The sequence below is a fragment of the Hylobates moloch genome, unplaced genomic scaffold, assembly GCF_009828535.3.
Source record: "Hylobates moloch isolate HMO894 unplaced genomic scaffold, HMol_V3 SCAFFOLD_5, whole genome shotgun sequence".
Taxonomy (NCBI): domain Eukaryota; kingdom Metazoa; phylum Chordata; class Mammalia; order Primates; family Hylobatidae; genus Hylobates; species Hylobates moloch.
Window position 1 is genome coordinate 148107137 of NW_026652280.1, and position 24119 is coordinate 148131255.

Genomic DNA, 24119 nt, shown 5'->3' on the forward strand with positions numbered 1-24119 from the left:
TTTATATTAACCAGTTTTTCTTTCTTAAAGGATTCACTCCTGAATTAGCTCCATTTCAAGGATTTTCTTTAACTTTTTGTGTATTTCTTATGTATCTCTTCTGCACAGGGCCAATAATAAGAAGTGGACAATACAGTATTTGCTTCATTGTGTGGGGGAAAAAAACCTTTGTTAAATATATGGATGCAGACGACTTGATGAAGATCTTAATTTTGTTTTTGGTTTAAAATAGTGTTTTTTTTTTTTTTTTTTGAAAATGTACAAAATATCTATCACTACTGATAGGAGGTTAATATTTCTGTGTAGAAATGAAAATTGGTTTGTTTTTAGTATTTAGTGTAGATGTACACATTCCAGCAAATGTATTTGCAATTATGTGGTTGATGCTTTGTGATATAAATGTACTTTTTCAATGTATACTTTCACTTTTAAAATGCCTGTTTTGTGCTTTACAATAAATGATATGAAACCTCCTGTGTCGGTAAGTTGGATATGTGGGTATTTAAAGGATTCATAATTTCTTAGCAATGATAAATTAAGATACATATACACAAATATATAAGCTTTCCCCATGAAATATTGAGTTTTTTAAACACTGGCATGTTTTTCCCCCCTTGCAGTATAGTGGTAGATTGGAGGATCTTTTCCATTTATTGTATTTGGCTCTTTCAGCACAAGTAATCCTGATATCTTCATTTTTTTTCCTTCTGTTTGATTAAAAACTGCATGTGTGTACAATGATCTTTTGGCATACTTCCATTGCATTAACAGTGAAATTTCCTTTTATACATGACCACTGTTTCAGACCTGTACTGCTGCTATAACAGTTAACCTTTCTGTTCTTAATTTCATAATACTTGATTTCCAAGACTGTTTTGGCATAACTAATTTTAAACAGTTTTCAGATAGTGAATATGAGTAGTCTAATAAGAACAGTTTTTTTTCCATGTGAAGTAACTCTTTCAATGTATATAATGTTAGTGTGTTTCTTTCTAAATTTAGGATAGAAAAGTGAATAGTGTGCAAAAAGTATAGCTACATTGCATCTGCCATTGAAACATAAATGGGGTATGGAAACGTTCAAGCTTTTTTTTTTTTCTTTATGCAGTATAGATAAGCTTTGTTTTGTAAATGCACAAGTCCAATCATTGAATCAACTTAATTTTTTTATGTACTTGAAGTCATTTTATTACTCTTTAACACTCATGCTGAAGTTCTGATATTTTGTTGAAATCCATTGTTTTACTCTTTGCATATTTGTTGGCTCTTTGCATATTAATATATTAGACTACATGCAAATACAGTCTGTCTTGCCATTGTCTGTTGAAGTGCAGGTTTGATCCAGCCAGTATAGAACTAGCTCTGTAGGGGTGAGGAGGACTGTGCTGTGTATCATCCTTGATTGTGTTCCTTCAAGGAGCATTGCACTGTAAGTACATCAGAATGACAAATTGATGAACTGCAACAGTATCTTTTTGTCAATGTTCCACATAATGCAAATGCCATACTTTGTGTGAATATTATGTTGGAATACAGTGCTGATATCTTGGAAAACCATAACTGCTTCTTAATTTAACATAGAATAATACATAGTTCTGTATTTTTTTTTAAAGTGAGCTTAATGGGTAAGTATTTTTTATATGCTTTAGCTATAGCTAAAGAAAACTGATACTTAACAAAGTTGAATAGTATTATTCACTGGTGCTCCTAAAATATTGTTTTTCAGTGTAAAATATGCATATCTTCTATATTTAATATGAAAGTCTTGAAATGTATCAGACAGAAGGGGATTTCAGTTTGCAAATAATAAGCAATGTAGCAATTTTAACACATTTTATAAATATATATTTTGTCATTGGTGGGGAGCACCATTTGTTGTTTTGAATATACTTTAAAGGAAGAGGTACAAGGACATAAATGTTGAGAATTACCTACAGGATGGAAATAGCAGTACAGTTCATTGTAGATATTTTGAAATGTTTTTGATTGTTTTATATAACCTAGAGTGACTTCCCTTACCCTTATTTAGATCTGGATGTATAGTTCTAGTTAGAAGTTTAATAGTTAAGGAGTTAGCTATTTGTTATCTTTAAGAGTAGGGTTTTGACGTGAACAATTGCAGTATTTTGCATGATACTGTTTTATAGATGACCTTTTAGGAAAGTGGTGCATTTATTAATTGAACTGAAGAAGTAGTTCAGTTGAATTCAGTATCATAACTCACAAATTGGAGGCTGTTGATTTTGATTCATTTAAGGTTTAAAATCTTTATTAATTGCAAACAGTGCAATTATTTATACTTCACAGTGCCTTCCCAGACCTTCCACCTTAGGTTCTGCTGCAAAAAGCACCAGGTAAGCACAACCTAAGGACATATATAAATAAATATTTCAGTACATTAATGTTGTCCCTGTGAGGTTTTTGTGGTTGTGTATTCAAAGGCAATCTGCTACTGCTTCCCCAAAATGTATTTTGTTATTTTATGCTACCATCTTAGTGGAAAGTCTGTAAGTTGTTAAAGCAACTGTTTACATTTCTGGGTAATGTTTTTTGTTTTACTTTTTTTTTTTTTTATTAAGACAAGAAAATGATGAGTAGATTGCTGCAGTAATTGAACTACGTCCAAATCTTTTTGTATTTTTTCCCCAAATATTGAAGTGTTAAGATTAAGAAAGGACAATTACACAGTTTTCAAGATTTAGGAAATCACTTGTTTAGAAACTTCAACAGCCTTCACAATCTGTTTTATATGATGGACAGAAAATTTCTTTGCCCTCCAAAATTATAATTTCTTTATTTTTTTCTTATTCTTAAACTATAATAATTCAGTAAGGATATTATGGGTTAGAATTTATGATTTTTTTCTTAGACAAAAGTTATATGCTGAAAAAGGAAAAAGTTATAAGGCAGTATGTTTTGATAAAAGGCATGTGCATCAGTGAAATGTTAACTGTATAGCAAATAACCTTTCATAATCTGTAGCAATCAGTATTTTTCTGATTTAATAATATTTTAATAACTGACGCTGCATTTATTTAATTTTTTTGCCAGTTTAAAATGTTTGTGTGTTTTTATAGATGATTTTAACTGGTACATATTTTGAGTTAAGATGAATGTATGAAAGCAGCATCTTATCAGTTTTGTTTATTCGATTTCTAAAATGTGCTGATCCTTTTAAAACTCCTGCTTATCTCTGCAACAAAGAAAAATATTCAAAAATACTGCCTTCATTTTCACACACAGTGCTGAAGATGCTGCAAGCACCAAATCATAGCTCATAAAATCAGGTCCTGAGATAGTTACCCATAAAGAGGAATCCTTTGAGTGTATGCCATTGGTGAGCCGATGAGCATGGACCATAGAAGGGCTCAATGTAGAAGGTAAAATTGGCAAATCATAATTGAGAAATATGAAATGTATTCCCATACATAATATGGTATAGGGTGTAATGTACCTGCTTTTGATCACTTTTCATTTTAAAGTGCTATTCACTTGATCTTAAATGTTCCATGAACTGTTAAATTTCTTAAGTTACATAGTTACTACACCACATTTATGTGTATGTTATGTTTTAATAGTCAATGATAGGTATGTACAATTGATAATATAAAGGGGCTCATTGAAACTTGAGAGCCTGTCGAGTTTTGGTTAGTTGTAGATTGCATTTTTATAAAAAAAAAAAAAAGATAGATTGATGATAATAGATATTGGGGCATTGTTTCTGTCTCATGAGAATTCTTTTATTCATTACCATAAGCCTTCACTGATACTATAAGCATTATTTTAAATGACGCTGATCTTAAGTCTGAAATAAATGGAAAGCAGAAAAGGTGAGCCAGTTGATTTGAATGCATTGGATATTAGTGTTAGAAACAATGTATAGTTTAGATTGAAATTGAACTGACTTATTTAGCACTTAAACAAAAATTTGACAATGTTTTTGGTTTTTTTTTAAGACAGCTTAGTGTGGTGATACTTAGAATTCTATGGTTTGATGTTTCTTTTAGAAATGACAAGTATAGTTTTATTTTTTAATATCAAAAATGGTTTTAATACTAAAACTAGTAATTTGATACTAGTTGTTTATAAACATTGTAAAATATATCTTTTAAACAGATTATCTTGGTAGTTAATTCATAAGGGTGGGTTTGGGTAGGAATAGCAGTACTTTCAGAGGGAAAGGAGAGTCATTCAGAAGTGATAGCATTTTATTTGTTTGAATACTCTGCCAGTAAAGTCAGCTGTACTTAGAAAGTTATCTGTTGTGTAGAATAATGATGTAGAGTTTACTAATAGTGAGGATGTCTTGTTTTTATTTTCTGCAAACTCTGCCTCACTTTAAAATGCATTATAACAATACCTAATTAAAGATAATTTTGGCTCTGAAAGTTACGTTTTTTGTTGAGTTAGTGACTTCATTTTTCTTGCCACAATATAAGCTTTTGAGGGATTTTTTAAAATTGGTGCTTTTTTAATAAGCAAATAAATCCCAGGGTTTTATTTTCTTCAGTGATACCCCTATAGAAACTCTTAAATGTATTTGCGCATATATATATATTTTTTCTTATGCATGCTCGATGCATTTTCGTCCTGAGAAAAATGTTCTCTACAGAAACTACCCGTGTGTAAAAAGAAGATTGGCTTAAAATGGCTACTGTGATGGGAACAGTGTCTTAGGGAGATGCAGCTTGGACTTGAGGTAAATTGAATACTTTACAAACTGTGGTTTAGAGTTTGCTTTAATGACATTGTATGTAAAAGGTCACATGATTGCTGTAATTTTGTGTTCATTATGGTTTCCTCAATAAATGTACATTGATGAATATTATAAGGGAGTGCTTTGTGGTTTTTATACATATATTACATGGTAAAATTTTCTACTTGACTGGGTTTTTTTTTTTTAATGTTTACTGTGAGAAAAGATTTTAAAAAGTTGTAATGATAAAAGGATAACATCTGGTTGCACAAGTCTTAAAATACAGAAAGACTTTTAAATACAGAAGTTACTTTATTTGGGTTCACATTGTAAAATAAAATCATCTTCCAGAAAATTAAAATATAAAACAACTTAACAGAACATAATAGCTAATTATTTACAAACTCATTTCAAAGACTAGAATTTTAAATCGAAGGTTTTGCCACTTTTTCCCTAAGTCTGATACACTTAGATCTTGAAGCCTTCGACTATGTTGAAAGTTTTCTCTTGCGTGAACTATTAATACAAAGTATTTTCATTAAAATATAATTTGTTCAGGCAAGATCACAACATAAATTTGCTTTATAAATTTAATATATATTACATACGTTTGAAAAATAACATGTTTAATATCCTCAACACTATATAGCCAGTCTTTCTTTAAAGTCCTTTAATTTTTGTTTTTCTCCATGCTCCTCCCCTTTTCCTCAGAAAGGAGTGACACTTTTCCCCACCCCGCTCCAATCCCAATATATCTGCTTCAGAAAGACTTTGAAACTACAACAACCAAAATGGCATACTACTAAAGAAAAAGTCCACTCAAATCGATAGGTTCCAAATTATCTCAGCTATTTCAGCCTAATTTTAGGTGTAAAAAGCTCAGAAATGACATTCCTTCATGCAAAATAATGTATTCTACTTAGGTTTGTGTGTTTTTGTTTTTGTTTCATAAACATAGTTTTTGTAAACGTCTATGGGAAACACACAGTCTTTATGATAGGTTCTGATAGAATAATTAATTCCCCCCATAAGTACATTTTATTGACTGTTACTGCATAATAGGCAATAAATCTGATGCTTATTTGGAAAAGAAGAAGGCATTCTTTAGATGAGCTGTGCTTTGAAGACTGTTACGAAAAGGAATAAGAAGTCAGCATAGTGGCACTCCTGGTTTCCTTTTTTTGGCCCCGCCACAGAAAAGATGGATGTAGTAAGAAAGCTGGAGTGAAAGAGAAAGTTCCAGGGAGAGGGGAGGGGAGCTAGTAGTCATCAGCTAAAAAAGAGAAGAAGAAAAGTGATTTTAAGGAAAAAAAAAATTAATAGAATAAAAGATAAAAAGAGTGATTAATTCTTACTTTCAATGGTAAGAATACAGGTACTAGCTGCAGATCCTTTACTGTTGACTGCTTTACACATATACTCTCCTCCATCTTCTGGGAAAGTTTCTGGTAAGTAAAGGCAGTAAGTTTCTCCCCTTTCAATATATTGATAGTCTTCTCCATCCTGCAGTATTTCTCCTTCAAACCACCATGTAATTTCTGGTTTAGGTTCTCCTGTTACTTTAACAGTAAATCTGACTGGCTCACTGTCTACAACTGACGTGTTTTTAAGAGGCTTCTTGAACCATGGAGCTCCTGATCTGGTTTGCTCTTCATCTTCAGTAGTGGAGCCATTCATGATGCTACCTTCTTCCTCCTCCTCCTCTTCTCTTTTCTATATTAAAATAAACGCATTCAGGTTGGCATTTATAATATAGTATTTTCAGGGCAGCGATGTAGTAACAATTTTGAAATGAAAATTTTTTTTTAAGTAAAGAACATACAAGTGTGCCTACTACAAAGTGTACTTAACGGTAAATTCCAGTGACTTGAAAGAAAGCTATTAAAACATTTTTTTAACCCACTTAATTATAAAACTGGGTTTTAAGAGGGCATCTTTGGAAAATAAAGGATATGTAAGCCTGGTACCTTTTGTAGTGCTGCATCAATTTCCCTTTGTTCAAACTGCATGCGTAGTAACTTTTGTTCTTCAATTCTTCTTTGTTCTTCTTCTTCTCTTGCCTTAGCCATTTGTTCAAATCTAGCTTTCATATTCACTTTGTGAGTAAATGGAGCCTCGCTTTTTCTTGCAGGCCTAACATCAACATCATCTTCCTGCAAGAAAGTGGGCCAAGATTAACAATTTTGCCTTCTAAAAACAAAGAAGCGTTACTAGTTCTAAAGGTGTTGAGAAGCACAAAATGATTAACATGTTTGTAATGCATATTTTTGCTACACTGCAGACACTCAGATTTTTTCTAACTCCCCAGTTCAGGAAAAGTGATAGATAGCATTTATGAAGCATTCTCTTAGTTATAGTCTTTTTCTCCAAACGTAAAGATCACAATATCACTGGGATCCCAGCCTGTTTGTCCTACCAACTCCGCTTGGTTTTGATAGCACTTAATTGAAAAAGGTCAGAATACTATACGTTCTAAATAATTGTTAAAAGTACTCCCTTGATTCCCATAAGTCCATACCATTCCCTACTACATAATAAGAGAAATCTGTTCTTTCTCACTTAATGATTTTCCTTCTTTACCCTTCTTAGAACTATGTCCCTAATGAATTCCATCCAAATAATGTATTGATGGTGAAATGGCAGGGAAAGGGTGCTTACAAGTAGAAAAGCAGGTAGAGACAACTGTTGAAAGAGGCAATGGCTGAAACATGAAATCACTAAGTAAAATATGTTTGAGTCATCTGAGGGGTGAATTGGAAGCCAGGGTAATAATCAAGGGAGTGATTTAAGAGCAGAGTCTCAACTGTCAAATAGTGTGTCTAGGAAAATAATAATTTGGTAATGATAAGGTCTTCTAGAGCAGTTTTGGTGGAGGGGTTAATGTGGGTAGTTAATTCATGGTTTCTAAAGTACTTCAGTTGTTGACTTTTGGTTTCTAACTACCTAGGCATTTGTGGATCTAGTTGGAAATCTCACCATTTATATTTCATAGTACTATGAGGAAATTGCTCCAGGTTGCCACATCCAACTAAAGGGAAATTTGAAACAAGCAGTTTAATTGCCTATATAAGAAAAAGCTTGGTTCGGGTGTTTCACTTCAGTTTGAGGTGTTGCACCTCACACCTTGTACCTTGTACCGACCTTATTTCCGATGAAAGGAGTAGAAGGAGGTTAAAATAGTTGGATGGTTTTTCTGGTTCTGCATTAGATTTTTTATTTGATGTTAGAAAATCATGGAACGTCAGACAACCTGGTACCTGATGCGTAAATTCTATTTTGTGCCATTATTTACCTTCAGTTGATAAATATAATGCCTGACTATGGTTGTTGCTAATGAATGAATGAATAGCGTTTTTTAAATTATTATTATACGTAAAAGAAAAATACATGTTAAACCATGATTTGCTTACCGTAGTTTTATCTCAACAGACTTCTGAGACTTAAAAAGGACCTCTTTGTTCACAGTATACACTTTTTTTGTTCTTTACCAAATGAACCTTTAAGATAGAATATTTTAGCAGGTACAATAATTGCTATTCTGAGTCCCTCCCAGCTAATAACTTGCCTTTCAGATTTTAGCCTGTTTATGCAAATTCATAACTATTCATTTAGCTGCCTCCGACCTGCATTTAGAAAATAAATTTGAGTAAGTAAAATAATTTCTCTTGAGCTGAAAATTTATGAACAGTTATTTAGTCAAGTACAATTGTCAAATTTTCTTGAGCTCCTAAAAAGCCAGGTTAAAACATGTTTCTGGGAAAGAAATCTAAGAGAGTAATATAAATGGAATTCTGTAGGTACATTCTTTATAGGGCATTGGTACTCTCAGCCCATGAATATTAAAGTCAGCAGTTAGGCAGTGTATTTTCCTTGAGATACAATGGGGCATAAGATAGTTTTGGAGTAGACTTTATTGGAAAATCTAACTAGAAATTCAAATGTTATATAAGGCATTTAAGTACCAAATGAGGGGTACATGTTTAAGTGCTACAGGAGCTGGGGTGGAATTCTTTGATTAGGTAAGGTTATATAAATGAGTTGAGCCTTGAAAGAATATAAACATTTTGAAGACACACTGAACATTGATATTTCTCGCTCTGTCACCCAGGCTGGAGTGCAGTGGTGTGATCTCGGCTCACTGCAACCCCTGCGGGTTCAAGCTGTTCTGCCTCAACCTCCTGTGTAGCTGGGATTATAGGCGTCTGCCACCATGCCTGGCTAATTTTTGTATTTTTAGTAGAGACAGGGTTTCGCCATGTTGGCCACGCTGGTCTTGAGCTCCTGACCAGGTGATCAGCCCGCCTCGGCCTCCCAAAGTGCTGGGAATTACAGGCGTAAACCACCGCGCTCAGCCGCTAACAAGTTTTTCAATACAGTTTCAATCACCTTTAAGCCAGAAAGGTATGATAGGAGGGACTTCATTGTCCTCCAGAGGAAACTCCATTCAGGATATTCTGATAGGGTATAAAAGTTCAGCCATGTCCTAATTCCACATCCATGTATACTAGAGAGTAATAGCAATAAAACAAGAAGTCACCTATCTTATTTTTGTTATTATTACCTACGTATTTTGTAGGTATAGGTATGACTGCTAAGGTTTCACTAACATTAACAAAAGGAAGCAAGTGCATGCTGATTGAACTTTTCTTTACCTTCCATGTTACCCCTATAAAGACTGATGTTTGGCCATTCATCCACTAAATATTGGTGTTCTCCAGGGTTTAATTCACTTTCAACAATTAACTTTATAAGCAGCTTCATCTACTTGTACTTTCCAGTGCTATCCGTAAAAGTTAGAATCTGCTTGCCTCTCACCTTAGTTCAGGACCTTTGTTAGACTGCCTTTACCTTATCCAAATATCACTCAAACTTTACATGCCAAAACTATTCACCCCAACTCCCCAGACCTGGTTTCTCTATAGCATCATCTAGTTATCCTGAAGTAATGTTAGCCCCCTCCACAACCAACTGCCCAAAAAGCAACCTATAACCCTTTTTTGTTTAACTCCTATCCATACCAGAGTCTAACCTAGTTTTGTTAGTTAGGTCTGTTTTTCTCCCTTGGCCCCAGTTTCATGCCTGTCTTCCAGTTCATCCTCCATGGTCCCAGAATTCTTGCATAAACATAAATATTTTATTACTCTGACCTAAAAAGTTATTAACATTGTTCCCCAGATCATAGTGCCTGCAAGGTTTGAAAAGACCTTCATTAACTAGCCACAACCCATTTTTACAACTTTGTATCCTATCACTTATTCTGTGAACCTTGCCTTGTAGTCCTTTGAATCTGTTTTCCATTCCCCAGATATATTTTTACAATCTCTGAGTTAATCTGAAAGGCTTCTCCTCTATCTGGAATGTCTCCTCTTTACCTGCAACTTTTATTCAGCCTTCACACTCAGCTTAAATGTCACCTTCTTGGCCCTGTTAAACATATCCTAGGTATATTGACTCCACCCAATTTGATTCTGTAATTTCTATTATAGTACTTACTTACAATAATGAGAATTTTCTTCATCATACGTCATTGGACTGAACTTTTTTTTTTTTTTTTTTTTTTTTGGAGACAGTCTCACTCTGTCGCCAGGCTGGAGTGCAGTCTCAGCCTCCTGAGTAGCTGGGACTACAGACCCATGCCACCACGCCCAGCTAATTCTTGTATTTTTACCAGAGACAGGGTTTCACCATGTTGGCCACGATGGTCTCGATCTCTTGACCTGGTGATCCGCCCGCCTCGGCCTCCCAAAGTGCTGGGATTACAGGTGTGAGCCACCGCACCTGGCTGTAGACTAAACTTAAAGGAAGATTATATCCACATATATATCCCCAAAACAACAGATCTAACATGTTAAAAATGTTCAACATTTTGTAGATGTTAAAAAATAGAAATGGTGTTTGCTTTTGGCAATGATGAAAAGGTTTATCTACAACTAACCCAGGCCTTAGGCTTGTATGTCACACAAGCTTAGATGCATATCAGATTGATTGGTTGATGTTTCACAGCATCTCCATTTGTGTCAAATAGCTTATGGAACCTCTTTTCCTTCCAAACTCTTGTCTGGTTTCCCGTATTGTCACTGTATACCCTGTCACTATGATTCCTTCCTCTTTCTTCCTCTCCATCACCATCCCCAAGTCCTGCCAGTTTTGACTCCTGCATACTTATCTGTCCTTTACGTCCCAGCCTTAGTTCAAATCCTCAGGCCACCTCTGACCACACTGTACAAAACAGTAACACATACTCTTATTTCCCTTACTCTGCTTTATTAATCTTAATAGCTTTCATTTGTTAACCACCTGATAATTGTTTTCCACCCCTCCCAATCCCATCCATTAGATTCTAAACACTATGTGAACGGGACTGTAAGTTTAGTTACTGACGTCTTGTGTCCAAAGCAGTCCCTGAAACATAGTAGTCATTCAAATAATTTTTTTATTTTTATTTTTTTGAGATGGAGTCTCGCTCTGTCACCAAGGCTGGAGTGCAGTGGTGCGATCTTGGCTCACTGCAGTCTCCACCTCCCAGGTTCAAGCAATACTCCTGCCTCAGCCTCCCTAGTAGCTGGGATTATAGGCACCCGCCATTATGCCCGGTTAATTTTTGTATTTTTGTAGAGACGGGGTTTCACTATGTTGGCCAGACTGGTCTTGAACTCCTGGCCTCAGGTGATGCACCTGCCTCGGCCTCCCAAAGTGCTTAGGATTACAGGCGTGAGCCACCGTGCCTGGCCTCAAATAATTTTTTAATGCATGTATCTAAGACCATGTGGCTTCAGCATGATCTAGCTATATAGACAATATCTGTCTGACAATATCCATGCTTTATTGTTTTAGAGACAGGGTCCTGCTGTGACACCCAGGCTGGAGTGCAGTGGTGCAATCACAGTTCACTGCAGCCTCAACCACCCAGGCTCAGTCCTCCCACCTCAGCCTCCCAAGTAGCTGGGACTACAGACATGCACCACCATGCTCAGATAATTTGTTTATATTTTTTGTACAGATACGGTTTTGCCATGTTGCCCAGGCTGGTCTTGAAATGGCTCAAGTGACCCACCCACCTCGGCCTCTCAAAGTGCTGAGACTACAGGTGTGAGCCACTATGCCCAGCCAACATCCATGTTTTAAAAATCCCTTCACGTGGCATCTAAGACTCCATGATCATCTCAGTTATGCTTGCATCTTCATTTTGCTGTCCTTTGCACTCGTGCATGCCTCAATAATAATGAATTGCTTATAGTCCCAATAATTGGTACACAGTTTCTTAATTCTATCCTTTTATTCAGTCTCCTTTGAAGGCCCTCCCAAATTCCCATACCTGTTTTGCTAGCTGAATATTTGATAAAAATATATTTATAGAATATAGGTTAAATTCTGTTAAATATTATAGGATGGCAATTCTGGCCGAAAAAAAAAATCTAGATCTCATTTAAACTAGTATTCATAATCACTAATAGTCCTTAAGCTAGAAGCATGCAGGTCAGTGCCTCTTTATTTTATGTTTGAAGGTAATTCAAATTCATGTCATCAGAATTCTCATTTAGGCTCTTCCACACTGAATTACTGCTGTAACTTTGAGCAAATACTAGAGGCTTTATGGGTTTCATCTAAAAAATAAAGTATGAATAATCTGGAGTTTAACTTGAATATACACTGGTTCTACTGACTCAACTAAAACATAGGCCAAAAAATATATTATTTTAGTTGTATAATTTTTTTGTAGAGATGGGGTTTCACTATGTTGCCCTGGCTAGCCTAGAACTCCTAGATCATGTGATCCTCCCTCCTTGGCCTCCCAAAGTGCTGGGATTATAGGCATGAACCACCACGCCCAGCCAAAAAATATTTTTGAACATTTTTGCTAGAGTTAACCATTTGACATTCATTATCGGTTTTAACACTGATAAAGGTGATTTTGAAACAATGCTAGTCTTTCAAAGCCTAAGATCTACATGTGTTTTTGCTGTTTACTTCCCAGATTACTGTATACACTAATGATTAATTTTAAGTCCTAAAAAAGTACCATAACTATGTTAAATATAAAGGTAATATACCTCATGAAAATTTTCTGCTTCTCGCTCTTTAATTTCAAGGTCAATTGCTCTCCTTCTTGCTCGCTCTTCTTCTATTTTTTTCTGTATTTCTTTTTCAGACAACTGTCCAATTTTTTCAAACTTGCTTTTTAGGTTTTTAGCTTGAATAGAGCCACTCCTTTTTAATTTGATCAGTTCTTCATATTCTCTGCTCAATCCAAAGGTTTCATTTTCTTCCTCTTCCTTCAAAAAAAAAAAATGAATAAGTTTTTTGCTGCTATTTTAGAGAGAGTCTCACTATGTTGCCCAGGCTGGCCTTGAATTCCTGTGTTTAAGCAATCCTCCTGCTTCAGCTTCCCAAGGAACTGGGACTACAGGCACATGCCACCATGCGTGACTCAAAAAAAAAAAAAAGATTGAATATCAGCATATTAGTTTGTACAATAAACCATCCAAAAAATGTGCATTATTTCTTATTTGAAACCAAAAATACAGTTTAACCTCGTCTCTAAATGCCGGGTCCAAATTTACCAACTCAAAATGGTGCTACAAATTTAAGGCATTATTGAAAACACCCCACTTAAAATACTCTCAGGGAATATGGTTAAAATCCTCTGACATTCCTTGATAACTTGCTAAAACTAAAATACTCATGACAAGATTCGCTTTTTCTAGGAGTTGTAGGAAGATCTTTGTTAGGGGAAGGCAAAAAAATAATTGAAAGAACACTAGGCCGGGTGCAGTGGCTCACACCTGTAATCTCAGCACTTTGGGAGGCCGAGGTAGGCAGATCACCTGAGGTCGGGAGTTCGAGACCAGCCTGGACAACATGGTGAAACCCTGTTTCTACTAAAAATACAAAAATTAGCCGGGCATGGTGGCCCGTGCCTGTAATCCCAGCTACTCGGGAGGCTGAGGCAGGAGAATCACTTGAACCCGGGAGGCAGAGGTTGTAGTGAGCCAAGATTGTGCCACTGCACTCCAGCCTGGGTGACACAGCAAGACTTCGTCTCAAACAAAAAAACACTGGACTAGGAGTCATATATGAGTTCTAGTGCAGGCTTTTGCCCAGTTACTTACCCACTGTATGATTTTCTTCATCTCTAAATAGAGCCAGAGTATCTAAAATTTTTCCTACTTTTGATTTTATGGTAGTCTTATAAAGTTAAACGTCACTCAATAATTAAGCATTTCTGGAGATACAGTCTGGTAAAATATCTACATTTCTCTACATATCACTTGTATCCTCAATTATATATTCTACCAGCAAAGATAGAAAAGGAGTCAACTGGCCAGGCACAGTGGTTCACACCTGTACTCCCAACACTTTCGGAAGCCAAGGTGAGAGGATCACTTGAGCCCAGGAGTTCGAGGCCAGCCTGGGCAACAGTGAGACATCATCTCTACAAACAATTCACCAGGTCTACAGCCATTCCACCCTGAATGTGCTGATTGTGTCTGATCTTGGAAAAAATTCACTGGGTGTGGTCGTGTGTGCCTGTAGTCCCAGCTACTTGGGAGGCTGAGGCAGGAAGATCACTTGAGCCTAGGAGTTCGAGATTACAGTGAGCTATGAGTGCACCACTGCACTCCAGCCTGATCGAGTGAGCTGCCTTTTAAGAAAAAAAAAAGGTGTCAATCATAATTGGGCTCCAATTCTTTGTTTGAGACATAGTCTCACTCTGTCACCTGGGCTGGAGTGCAACGGCACAATCTTGGCTCACTACAACCTCCCCTTCCCAGGTTCAAGCGATTCTCCTGCCTCAGCCTCCCTAGTAGCTGGAATTACAGGTGTGTGCCACCACACCTACCCAGCTAATTTTTTTTCCCTTTTGTGTGTGTGTGTGTGTGTGTGTGTGTGTGTGTGTGTGTGTGTGTGTGTGTGTGTGTGTTTAGTAGAGACGGGGTTTTGCCATGTTGGCCAGGCTGGTCTCAAATTCCTGACCTCAAGTGATCTGCCCGCCTTGGTCTCCCGAAGTGCTGGGGCTACAGGCGTGAGCCACTGCGCCTGGCTGGCTCCAGTTCTTTATACCATTTTATCTTGTTTTTTGTTTGTTTGTTTGTTTGTTTGTTTTGAGTCTTGCTCTGTCACCCAGGCTGGAGTGCAGTGGTGCAATCTCGGCTCACTGCAAGCTCTGCCTCCCAGGTTCATGCCATTCTCCTGCCTCAGCCTCCAGAATAGCTGCGACCACAGGCGCCCGCCACCACGCCTGGCTAATTTTTTGTATTTTTTTAGTTGAGACGGGGTTTCACCATGTTAGCCAGGATGGTCTTGATCTCCTGACCTCGTGATTTGCCCACCTCAGCCTCCCAACATGCTGGGATTACAGGCATGAGCCACCGCGCCCCTCCCATCTTGTTCTTTTATTCAGATTCCTTTCCCCTGACTTTTCACAATCTATTATTACTAGTCCTTTGTAATATTTACCAAACCCTAATACCACCACATGGAATGGTAAAATACTACAGGTATTCCTGGTATACTTTTCCTGGAGAAGACTTAAAGTTCTAGGCAGAGTTTTAAAAGGTGGAGGCAGAGGGTGTCACAGTCTGGGACGATATGACATGAAGCCTAATTTCTTGACTCAACCAAGGGGTAAGAGAAAACATTCCTTTATACTATTTCCACTTTTTAGACTATGTGGGGTGAAAATACACAACTCATAAGAAACCTAGACCTTGGAATATTTTCCTACAGCACATTCCTGGTATTTATTTATACATTTATATTTATATTCTCAGGGTCTGCTAGATAATTTGCCAGCCACACCTGGGGCAGAGAAGTAAAACTTCCCTTCCCACGTGCCTACTGCCCCAACCTATAAAAAACAGGCAACTTCCAAGAGATTGCAACCTCTGTGTAGGAACTCACTCGGTTCCTAGGTCATAAGTTGGTGAGAGGACCCCACCAAGTTGCCTGCCAAACATGCCATAGCATTGCCAGTCCAAGTCATGAGGCTACGTCTTAGACCCTGACCCTGTTCATGTATGTGGCCTGGCCCCTGGCAGGGGCCAAGGCTGATGGTGAATACAAGCCCCCATTCTACCTTTCTCTTCTGCTGCCCACGCAACCCGGGCCACCCAGAGGGATGGCAGCAGAGTCCGAAGAGGAAAGAAGGTTAGGCAGGGCCTTGGGAAGGGGCCTGATGAAAACCCATTCCAGGAAGGCAGGAAGACAGCGTGAAGCTCTAGTGAGCAAAAGCTCCTATATAGGGCATGCTTCATCGTCCAGTCAGCTTTCATTTATATACAACACACAAATTCAAAGGTAAAATTAAGAATTTCGAGACAGTGGCTGGGCATGATGGCCAATGCCTGTAATCCCAGAACTGTGGAAGGCTCAGGTGGGAGGATCGCTTGCCAGAAGTTCGAGACCAGCCTGGGCAACAAAGTGCGATCACCCCATCTTCAGAAAAGAAAAAAAAAGGCCGGGCGCGGTGGCTCATGCCTGTAATACCAGCACTTTGGGAGGCTGAGGTGGGCGGATCACCTGAAGTCAGGAGTTCGAGATCAGCCTGGCTAATTTTCTAACAAAAATTAGCCAGGCATCGTGGCACATGCCTGTAATCCCAGTTACTCAGGAGGCTGAGGCAGGAGAATTGCTTGAATCTGGGAGGTGGAGGTTGCAATGAACCAAGATCGTGCCACTGCACTCCAGTCTGGGCGACAGAGCAAGACTCCATCTCAAAAAAATAAATAAATAAATAAAAATAAAAATTAGCCAGACATGGCGCTGCGTGCACCTGAAGTCCCAGCTACACAGAAGGCTGAGACATGAGGGTCACTTGAGCATGGGAGGTCGAGGCTGCAGTAAGCCATGTTCACACCACAAAAAGAATTTGAAGACAGTAACCTCAGCATTAAACCCCAAATGCAGGGCCTTCTGAACATGGCGTCTTGTGAGTGCACAAGGTGCATGCCCATGAAGCTGGCACTGTATAGTCTATATATAATATATGTATTGAATATAAATATGCGTATTTATGAACTATAAATATAAATAAATGATAGTAGCTCAGTCACTTGCAAACCTACTTTTTTATTAAACTAGCAAGGAAGGAGTAGTTAAAGCAGACTAGAAAGTACACATAATTGTGCAGACGCCTGTACCATGTAAGCACCTCATAGTAGTATGTCGACTATCCTAAAGGTGAATAATAATACAAAGTTATTATAAGGTGATATAAGTAAAATATTTAGCTTAATAAATATAGGGAATATAGGTATTTCTTAAAATCTTACCTCTCCCATTTCCTGTCTCAGTTGTTCAAATTCTTGTTTCTCCATTTCTAGCTTATGCTTCCGTTCCTCCTCTGTTCGTCGTTTTTCTTCTTCCATTTTTTGTTTTAATAATTCTTCAAAATTAATTTCCAGTTTTCCCGGTGTAAGAGATTCTTGAGAGATTGTCTTATACATCTCTGGGGAGTCATCATCTACTACCTATTTAAAATAATTATTTTATCACTCTGGCCAGAATTATACATACTAAAAAGGGACTATTTCTTGAAGAAACTGAGATTTCTTTTTTTTGTTTGTTTTTAGTTTTTGTTTTTGTTTTTTGAGATGGAGTTTCACTCTTATTGCCCAGGCTGGAGTGTAATGGTGCCATCTTGGCTCACTGCAACCTCTGCCTCCCAGGTTCAAGCGATTATCCTGCCTCAGCCTCCTGAGTAGCTGGGATTACAGGCATGCGCCATCACACCCAGCTAATTTTGTATTTTTAGTAGAGACAGGGTTTCTCCATGTTGGTCAGGCTGGTCTCGAACTCCCAACCTCAGGTGATCCGTCTGCCTTGGCCTCCCAAAGTGCTGGGATTACAGGTGTGAGCCACGCACCTGGTCAGATTTCTTAAATAGGTTTCACATTGAACAAAAAACAAGGGGACTTAGTAAACAAGGAAGTCTCAACACAGTGTTCAAAAATAAATAAAAGGGAAGAATTACTAGAAAATGTAAGACTGAGGTATTTTGTGGTTATGAAGGAAATGGTAACCATCTATTCTCCATTACAGTGAAGACAAAGAAATACTTTATTCATACTATGAGTACTTTGAATTAGACATTAAGATTTCCTAATTTGAGAACATTTTTTAATTGGATTGAAATGACTCTCCATGTTGGTAATTAAAGCATTTAAGTTAATCATGATTTTGTCTGAATGAATTAGATAACCCATCACGATCTCTTCATAATCAGGCAAAAATCATTCTTAGTGCTATGAGTTTATTGTTTACTTGCTGTCCGGCTAATTTTAAAGAAATAATAATAGTTAATACTTAGAGCTGCCAAGTGCAGTTATAAGCACTTTACATGTATTAATTTATTTAATCCTATGACCCTATGAAGTAGTTACTAATATCCTCATTTTACAGAGAAAGAAACTGAGGCACTGAAAAGTAATTGTCTAAAGTCAACACAAATACTATGTGGCAAAGCTGGGATTCAAACTTCAAAATCTTTCTAATAAGATTATAGGCCGTGCACAGTGGCTCATGCCTGTAATCCCAGTACTTTGGGAGGTCAAGGCAGGTGGATCATGAGGTCAGGAGTTCGAGACTAGCCTGACCAACATGGTGAAACCCCGTCTCTACTAAAAATACAAAAATTAGCCAGGTGTGGTGGTGGGCGCCTGTAATCCCAGCTACTGGGGAGGCTGAGGCAGGAGAATCACTTGAACCCAGGAGGTGGAAGTTGCAGTGAGCCGAGATCGCACCATTGCACTCCACCCTGGGTGACAGAGCGAGACTCCATCTCAAAAAAAAAAAAAAAGATTATAGGCCGGGCGCGGTATAACGTAACCCACTGGACTGAACTGTGACCCTGTGGTTGAAATAGACACAGGGGAATGAGAGAGGCAAGGGGTATTATTCATTTGCTCCAAGTTTTATCAAGGTAATCCAGGCTTTACCACAGAACTATTTCAACTCAGAAACAATGTTCAAGTGGTTTACAATTCAAAGACTGCCTGAAATTTTTAAATTTTACAAATGCATGAACTAAGCTACAGTATGAAATTACAATAGTTATTCCTGGATAAATTACAATACTTATTTGTGGATAAGAAAACAATATAAATGTAAGAGGAAGTTTTTCTCTCTTCTCTTTAGAAATGTCTTTAGGAAACTTGGTTTTGTTTTAATGCAGTTTTCTTGCCTGCATTTTTTCCACTAGTGAATCATGGTAAAAAGGCAATATTGGCCTACAAATCTGGCCCAAGGACTAGGTCTAGTAATCTTCACAGTCACTTCTCTTCTACCAATTCTTTTTTTTTTTTTTTTTTTTTGAGATGGAGTCTCACTCTGTCCCCCAGGTTGGAGTGCAGTGGCGCGATCTTGGCTCACTGCAAGCAAGCTCCGCCTCCCGGGTTCATGCCATTCTCCTGCCTCAGCCTCTGAGTAGCTGGGACTACAGGTGCCCGCCAACACGCCTGGCTAATTTTTTTTTTTTTTTTGTATTTTTAGTAGAGACGGGGTTTCAACATGTTAGCCAGGATGGTCTCGATCTCCTGACCTCGTGATCCACCCGCCTCGGCCTCCCAAAGTGCTGGTATTACAGGTGTGAGCCACTGCACCTGGCTTCTTCTACGGCTTCTAAACCTGCTTATTCTCCAAAAATTAAGTGCATTCACAATGTCTGTAGGATTTCTATGTAGAAACCATTTATGAATCAGGGATTACCTACTGCACGTAAGATTTCAATATCACTTGTTCCATCAACATTTATTGGAGGTCTGTTACGCTAGGTATTGTGCCACATGTTTGATGAACAGTCTTGGCCTCATGGAGTGGAAAAGACAGCCATAAGTGGTAACAATACAGGATTAGCGCTATGATAGAAGAGTACTAAATGCTGTAAGAATTCATGGAAGAAGGTGTTTATTATCAAGAAAGGCTTTCTAGAGGAAATGGAAAGTTATGAATTGGAGTTAGCAGAGCATAGGGAAAGGAGTGAGGGACATCTTTCAGACAGTGCGAAGGCTGAGAGAGTCTCACTTTGAAGAAATGCAAACAAATTCAGCATATTTGGAACAAAGAGCAGATTCAGGAAGAATCAAGAAATGAAATGGGAGCAATATACAAGAGCAATACTATAAAGAAATTTGTTTTAGAAGTTTTTGGATTTTTGCTTAAGAAAAGTGGGGAAATATTAAGCAAAACAGTAACAAAACACAATCAAAATTTCTTTCTTTTTAAAGATCACTCCTGGCCTTACAGGAAAGAATAGGTTACAGGTAAGAAAGCAAGTTAATTAGGAGTTGGCCCCAGGCAAGTTGTAACAGTAACTTGGATTATAGTAGTGGTGGTGGAAAATGGGGGGAAAACTGACAGATTTTATAGTGATTTAGGAGGTAGAATAAATGAGAGTTAGTGACTGGTTGGACGTCAGGCATGAAGAAGAAGATGGAAGTGTTTCAGGCTTCACGTTTCTGATTTGAGTATCTGTGTGGGCAATAAAGCCAAATAAACACTTGGACATATGTGTCTGATGCTCACCCATACAGAGGAAGAACACCAGGTTGTGATATCACCAAAGCTAATTACAATGTTTCAAGAAGCAGATGCAGTGCTCTAGTCTCAAATTGCTTCAGAATTGTCAGATAACTGTATGTTGTACAAACATAAAACTGGTATAGGAAGTACAGTCATAACCTTGTGATAGTTAAGTTAGGTATCAATTTCCAGAAGTGATGAGTGAGCATTTTGGAGAGAGAAATAATTCTGATTAAATGACTCAGGTCATTTAATATATAGTAGGTGGGATGAAAACTGAAAGAAGGAAAGGGAGGAAATAAAGGAATGAAGGAGGGAAAAAGGGAGTGTGGGAAGGAGGTGGGGAAAGAATGGAGAAGAAGAAAGGAAAAGTTGAGGGAGGAAACTCCCTACTTCTTCTTCCTTAGAAACTTAGTTCTGGAAAACATGCCTTTCCAGAGAAGGGAGATAATATTCCATCCTTTGTGCCAAGCATGGCGATTTAAAGCAGAATCTTCTGAACACTAAATTGAAGCAAATACCTTCAACCAACTGGTGTTATTCCATGGGAGACTTTAAAACGTATTTGCCATTTCTACTCTTGGCACAGATTCCAGAAATAATAGGGTATTCTCTAAAGTCTAATGATTCTATCATCATATTCTCAGAGGTGAATTCTAATATCATTCTCCAGTTAGCTTCTGTCTTACCATGTTTCTCCTTGCTTCAGCAAACGCCTTCTTTTCTTCCTCTATTCTCCTTCTGGCTTCTTCTTCTGCTTTCCTTTTTTCATCTTCTCTTCTTTGCCTTTCCATTTCTTCAAAACTGAGTTTGAGTTTACCAGGGCGGTACCCTTTAAAAGTTTCTGCTGTGTCTTGGTTTTCCTCTTCTTCATTTACCTAACCAAATAAACAATTCATTACTAAGAATTGAGGTTCATCAGAAAAAGGAATGAATTATCAATCAAAAGGCACAGAATTAGCCACTTCACACAGGAGTTTCAATGCCGTTAATATATTTGACCAAAATCTCCTTCCTTTTTAATGTCTTCTATGATAAAATATTCAAATTTGGAGAAATTCCATATAAAGATGTACTCAGGTTAAATAAAATTTCTCAAGTAAGCCAAATTTCTATAGATAAAATTGAATATTAAAACATTTTTAGCCGGGTGTTGTGGCGGCTTATGCCTGTAATTCCAGAACTTTAGGAGGCAGGAGGATCACTTGAACCCAGGAGTTCAAGACCAGCCTGGGCAACATAGCAAGACTTACGTCTCTACTAAAAACCAAAAAACACATTATAGCCAGTGTGGTGGTGTGTGCCCGTAGTCCCAGCTACTTGAGAAGCTGAGGTAGGAGGATCCCTTGAGCCCAGTAGGTTGAGGCTGCAGTGAGGGGTTACTGTTGAGTATTAACTTTCCCAGAACAAATATAAAATGCATATGTGTGTACTATAATTGGGGTTCAAGTATATACACAGAATCTCTTTGATAGTAAAATAAGGTTCTCATTTTGTAATTTTTGTAGTTTTTTTTTTTACTGTGAACTATGGTACCCTATACTAATCAGATAAAAGATTATTATCTAGAACTATTTTATATAAAATTCCAGCTTTATGCTTTTATCATTAAAGTTTTAATTTATTATTAAATTTACTATAATATCAATTGAAATGTATTATTTAACAATATTTTTTCTTTTTTTTTTTTTTTTTTGAGACGGAGTCTTGCTCTGTCCCCCAGGCTGGAGTGCAGTGGCGCAATCTCGGCTCACTGCAAGCTCTGCCTCCCGGGTTCACGCCATTCTCCTGCCTCAGCCTCCCGAGTAGCTGGGACTACAGGCGCCCGCCAACACGCCCGGCTAATTTTTTGTATTTTTAGTAGAGACGGGGTTTCACCGTGTTAGCCAGGATGGTCTCGATCTCCTGACCTCGTGATCCGCCCGCCTCGGCCTCCCAAAGTGCTGGGATTACAGGCTTGAGCCACCGCGCCCGGCCAACAATATTATTTCTTTATTAAGTTGACCACCAGAAATATCTAAAATGTGCAGATATTATGCAGCTATACCCAAGAGTAGTAACATTTTCAAATAAACATCTAGAAAATTAAATTTATATATATATAATTCTTAGAACATCATTCAAGAAAGCTGATGAAGAAAGTTCTGTAACTTTAAAATTACAAATATTCAATTTTTAGATCCTTTTTTTTTTTTTTTTTTTTTTTTTTTTTTTTTTGAGACAGGGTCTCACTCTGTCACCCAGGCTGGAGTCCAGTGGCTCATTCATAGTTCACTGCAGCCTTGATTTCCCGGGCTCAAGCAATCCTCTCGGCTCAGCACCCGGGGAGCTTGGACTACAGGTCTGTGCCACCACACCTGGCTAATTTTTGTATTTGTTTTTGTAGAGACATGGTTTCCACATGTTGCTCAGGCTGGTCTCAAACTCCTGGGCTCAAAGGATCCGCCTGCCTCAGCCTCCCAAAATGCTGAGATTACAGGCATGAGCCACCATTCCTGGCCCATTTTTAAATCTTAAAACAAGGTTTGGAATCAGTGTTTTCTTATTTCAATTTTACTTTCTGTTGATAAATCTATTAGTACCATAGTAATAATGAACATTTTCAAAGAACTTAGTATATGTAACAAACACCACTTTAAGTGCTTCCTAGATATTAACTCGTTTAACCATTTAAGAAATAGGCATTGAAAAAAAAATCCAAGTCATTGTGGAAGTTTAAAAAAAAAGAAGTAGGCGCTTTCATTTTTACCATTTTAAAAATAAAGAAACTAAGAGAGATTTAATTAAAGATTAAAACAGTTGTCCATGGTTACACAGTTAGTAAATGGCTGATATCTGAATCTAGACAATCTGGCTCCACAATCCATGCTCTTAACCACCACACTACACACACACACACACACACAAAGACACACACACAGACACACACACAGAGGCATGCACACAAATACGCACACACATACACTTAATAGGGCAAACTGCATATTCCACTGTAAACTGTTATTTTGATATGTTCAAACAGCTGAAAAACTGGACAGCTGAGGACAAGTTTACACTTATAATCAGTCCTGCACCCATGTCATTAAGTACAATGCAGATTGAACTAACAGATGAAGGAAACCAGGTTCATTGAGTAATTATTTTGCATATTTATACATTAATAACAATTTATAAAAATAAAAATTTAAAGCATTTTGGGTAAAATGCCCCAGAGTAGAAACTGGAAAACAGTATGGATTTTTTTTTTTTTTTTTTTTTGAGACAGTCTCACTCTGTTACCCAGGCTGGAGTGCAATGGCGCGATCTTGGCTCACTGCAACCTGCATTGCCTGGGTTCAAGTGATTCTCGTGCCTTAGCCTCCCAAGTAGCTGGGATTACAGGGATTTCACAGTGTGGGCCAGGCTGGTTTCAAACTCCTGACCTCAGGTGATCTACCCACCTTGGCCTCCCAAAGTGCTGGGATTACAGGCATGAGCCACCGTGCCTAGCCTAGATGTATTTTATATATGAAATATGAATACAATTTGAAAATCAGCCCTTCTATATGTAAAATCTCTTTGAATTTATAGTAATGAACCTTATCTAAAGTCAGCTAACTTCATTAATATTAATTGTAAGGTTTAAATATATAGATTTACCATTTGCCGCCTTGCTTCTTCAAAAGCACGCTTCTCTTCTTCTAAACGTTTTCTTGCTTCCTCTTCAGCTTGCTTCTTTCGGTTTTCTTGTCTTTGTCGCTCCAGTTCTTCAAAAGTTAGTTTCAATTTTCCAGGAGAAAGTGATTCTTTTTTTGCTTCACCTTCTATTTCATCATCCTAAGAAAACATTATGAAAACCCACCTTTTAGTCATAAAGGAAAATGCTGCTAACTTAAACTGCCTTGATTTGTTTCTTAGAAAACAA

At 37.6% G+C, this 24119-nt stretch overlaps 2 protein-coding genes across 16 annotated transcripts in view; one reads left to right on the plus strand and one right to left on the minus strand.

The window, feature by feature from the left end:
* FUBP1 (far upstream element binding protein 1) overlaps positions 1-4831 on the plus strand; it is a 35700-nt gene extending 30869 nt beyond the window's left edge. For 5 of the 15 annotated variants that reach the window (XM_058439635.1, XM_032155511.2, XM_032155512.2 and 2 more), the window contains 2 exons: positions 2308-2354; positions 3244-4831. In XM_058439635.1, the coding sequence (XP_058295618.1) occupies positions 2308-2354; positions 3244-3274 (78 nt within the window). In that variant the 3' untranslated portion in view covers positions 3275-4831. Of the gene's footprint in view, positions 1-108 lie in introns of all 15 variants that reach the window. The other 10 variants (XM_032155515.2, XM_032755682.2, XM_032155516.2 and 7 more) reach the window with 6 other exon arrangements.
* A 602-nt stretch (positions 4832-5433) lies between these two features.
* The window catches only part of NEXN (nexilin F-actin binding protein), a 54829-nt gene continuing 36143 nt past the window's right edge, over positions 5434-24119 (minus strand). The window contains exons 8-14 of the mRNA XM_032155521.2: positions 23855-24031; positions 20905-21093; positions 16969-17166; positions 12748-12969; positions 6664-6849; positions 6052-6409; positions 5434-5969 (exon numbers count right to left, since the gene is read on the minus strand). Of these exons, the coding sequence (XP_032011412.1) occupies positions 5956-5969; positions 6052-6409; positions 6664-6849; positions 12748-12969; positions 16969-17166; positions 20905-21093; positions 23855-24031 (1344 nt within the window). The 3' untranslated portion in view covers positions 5434-5955. The remainder of the gene's footprint in view (positions 5970-6051; positions 6410-6663; positions 6850-12747; positions 12970-16968; positions 17167-20904; positions 21094-23854; positions 24032-24119) is intronic.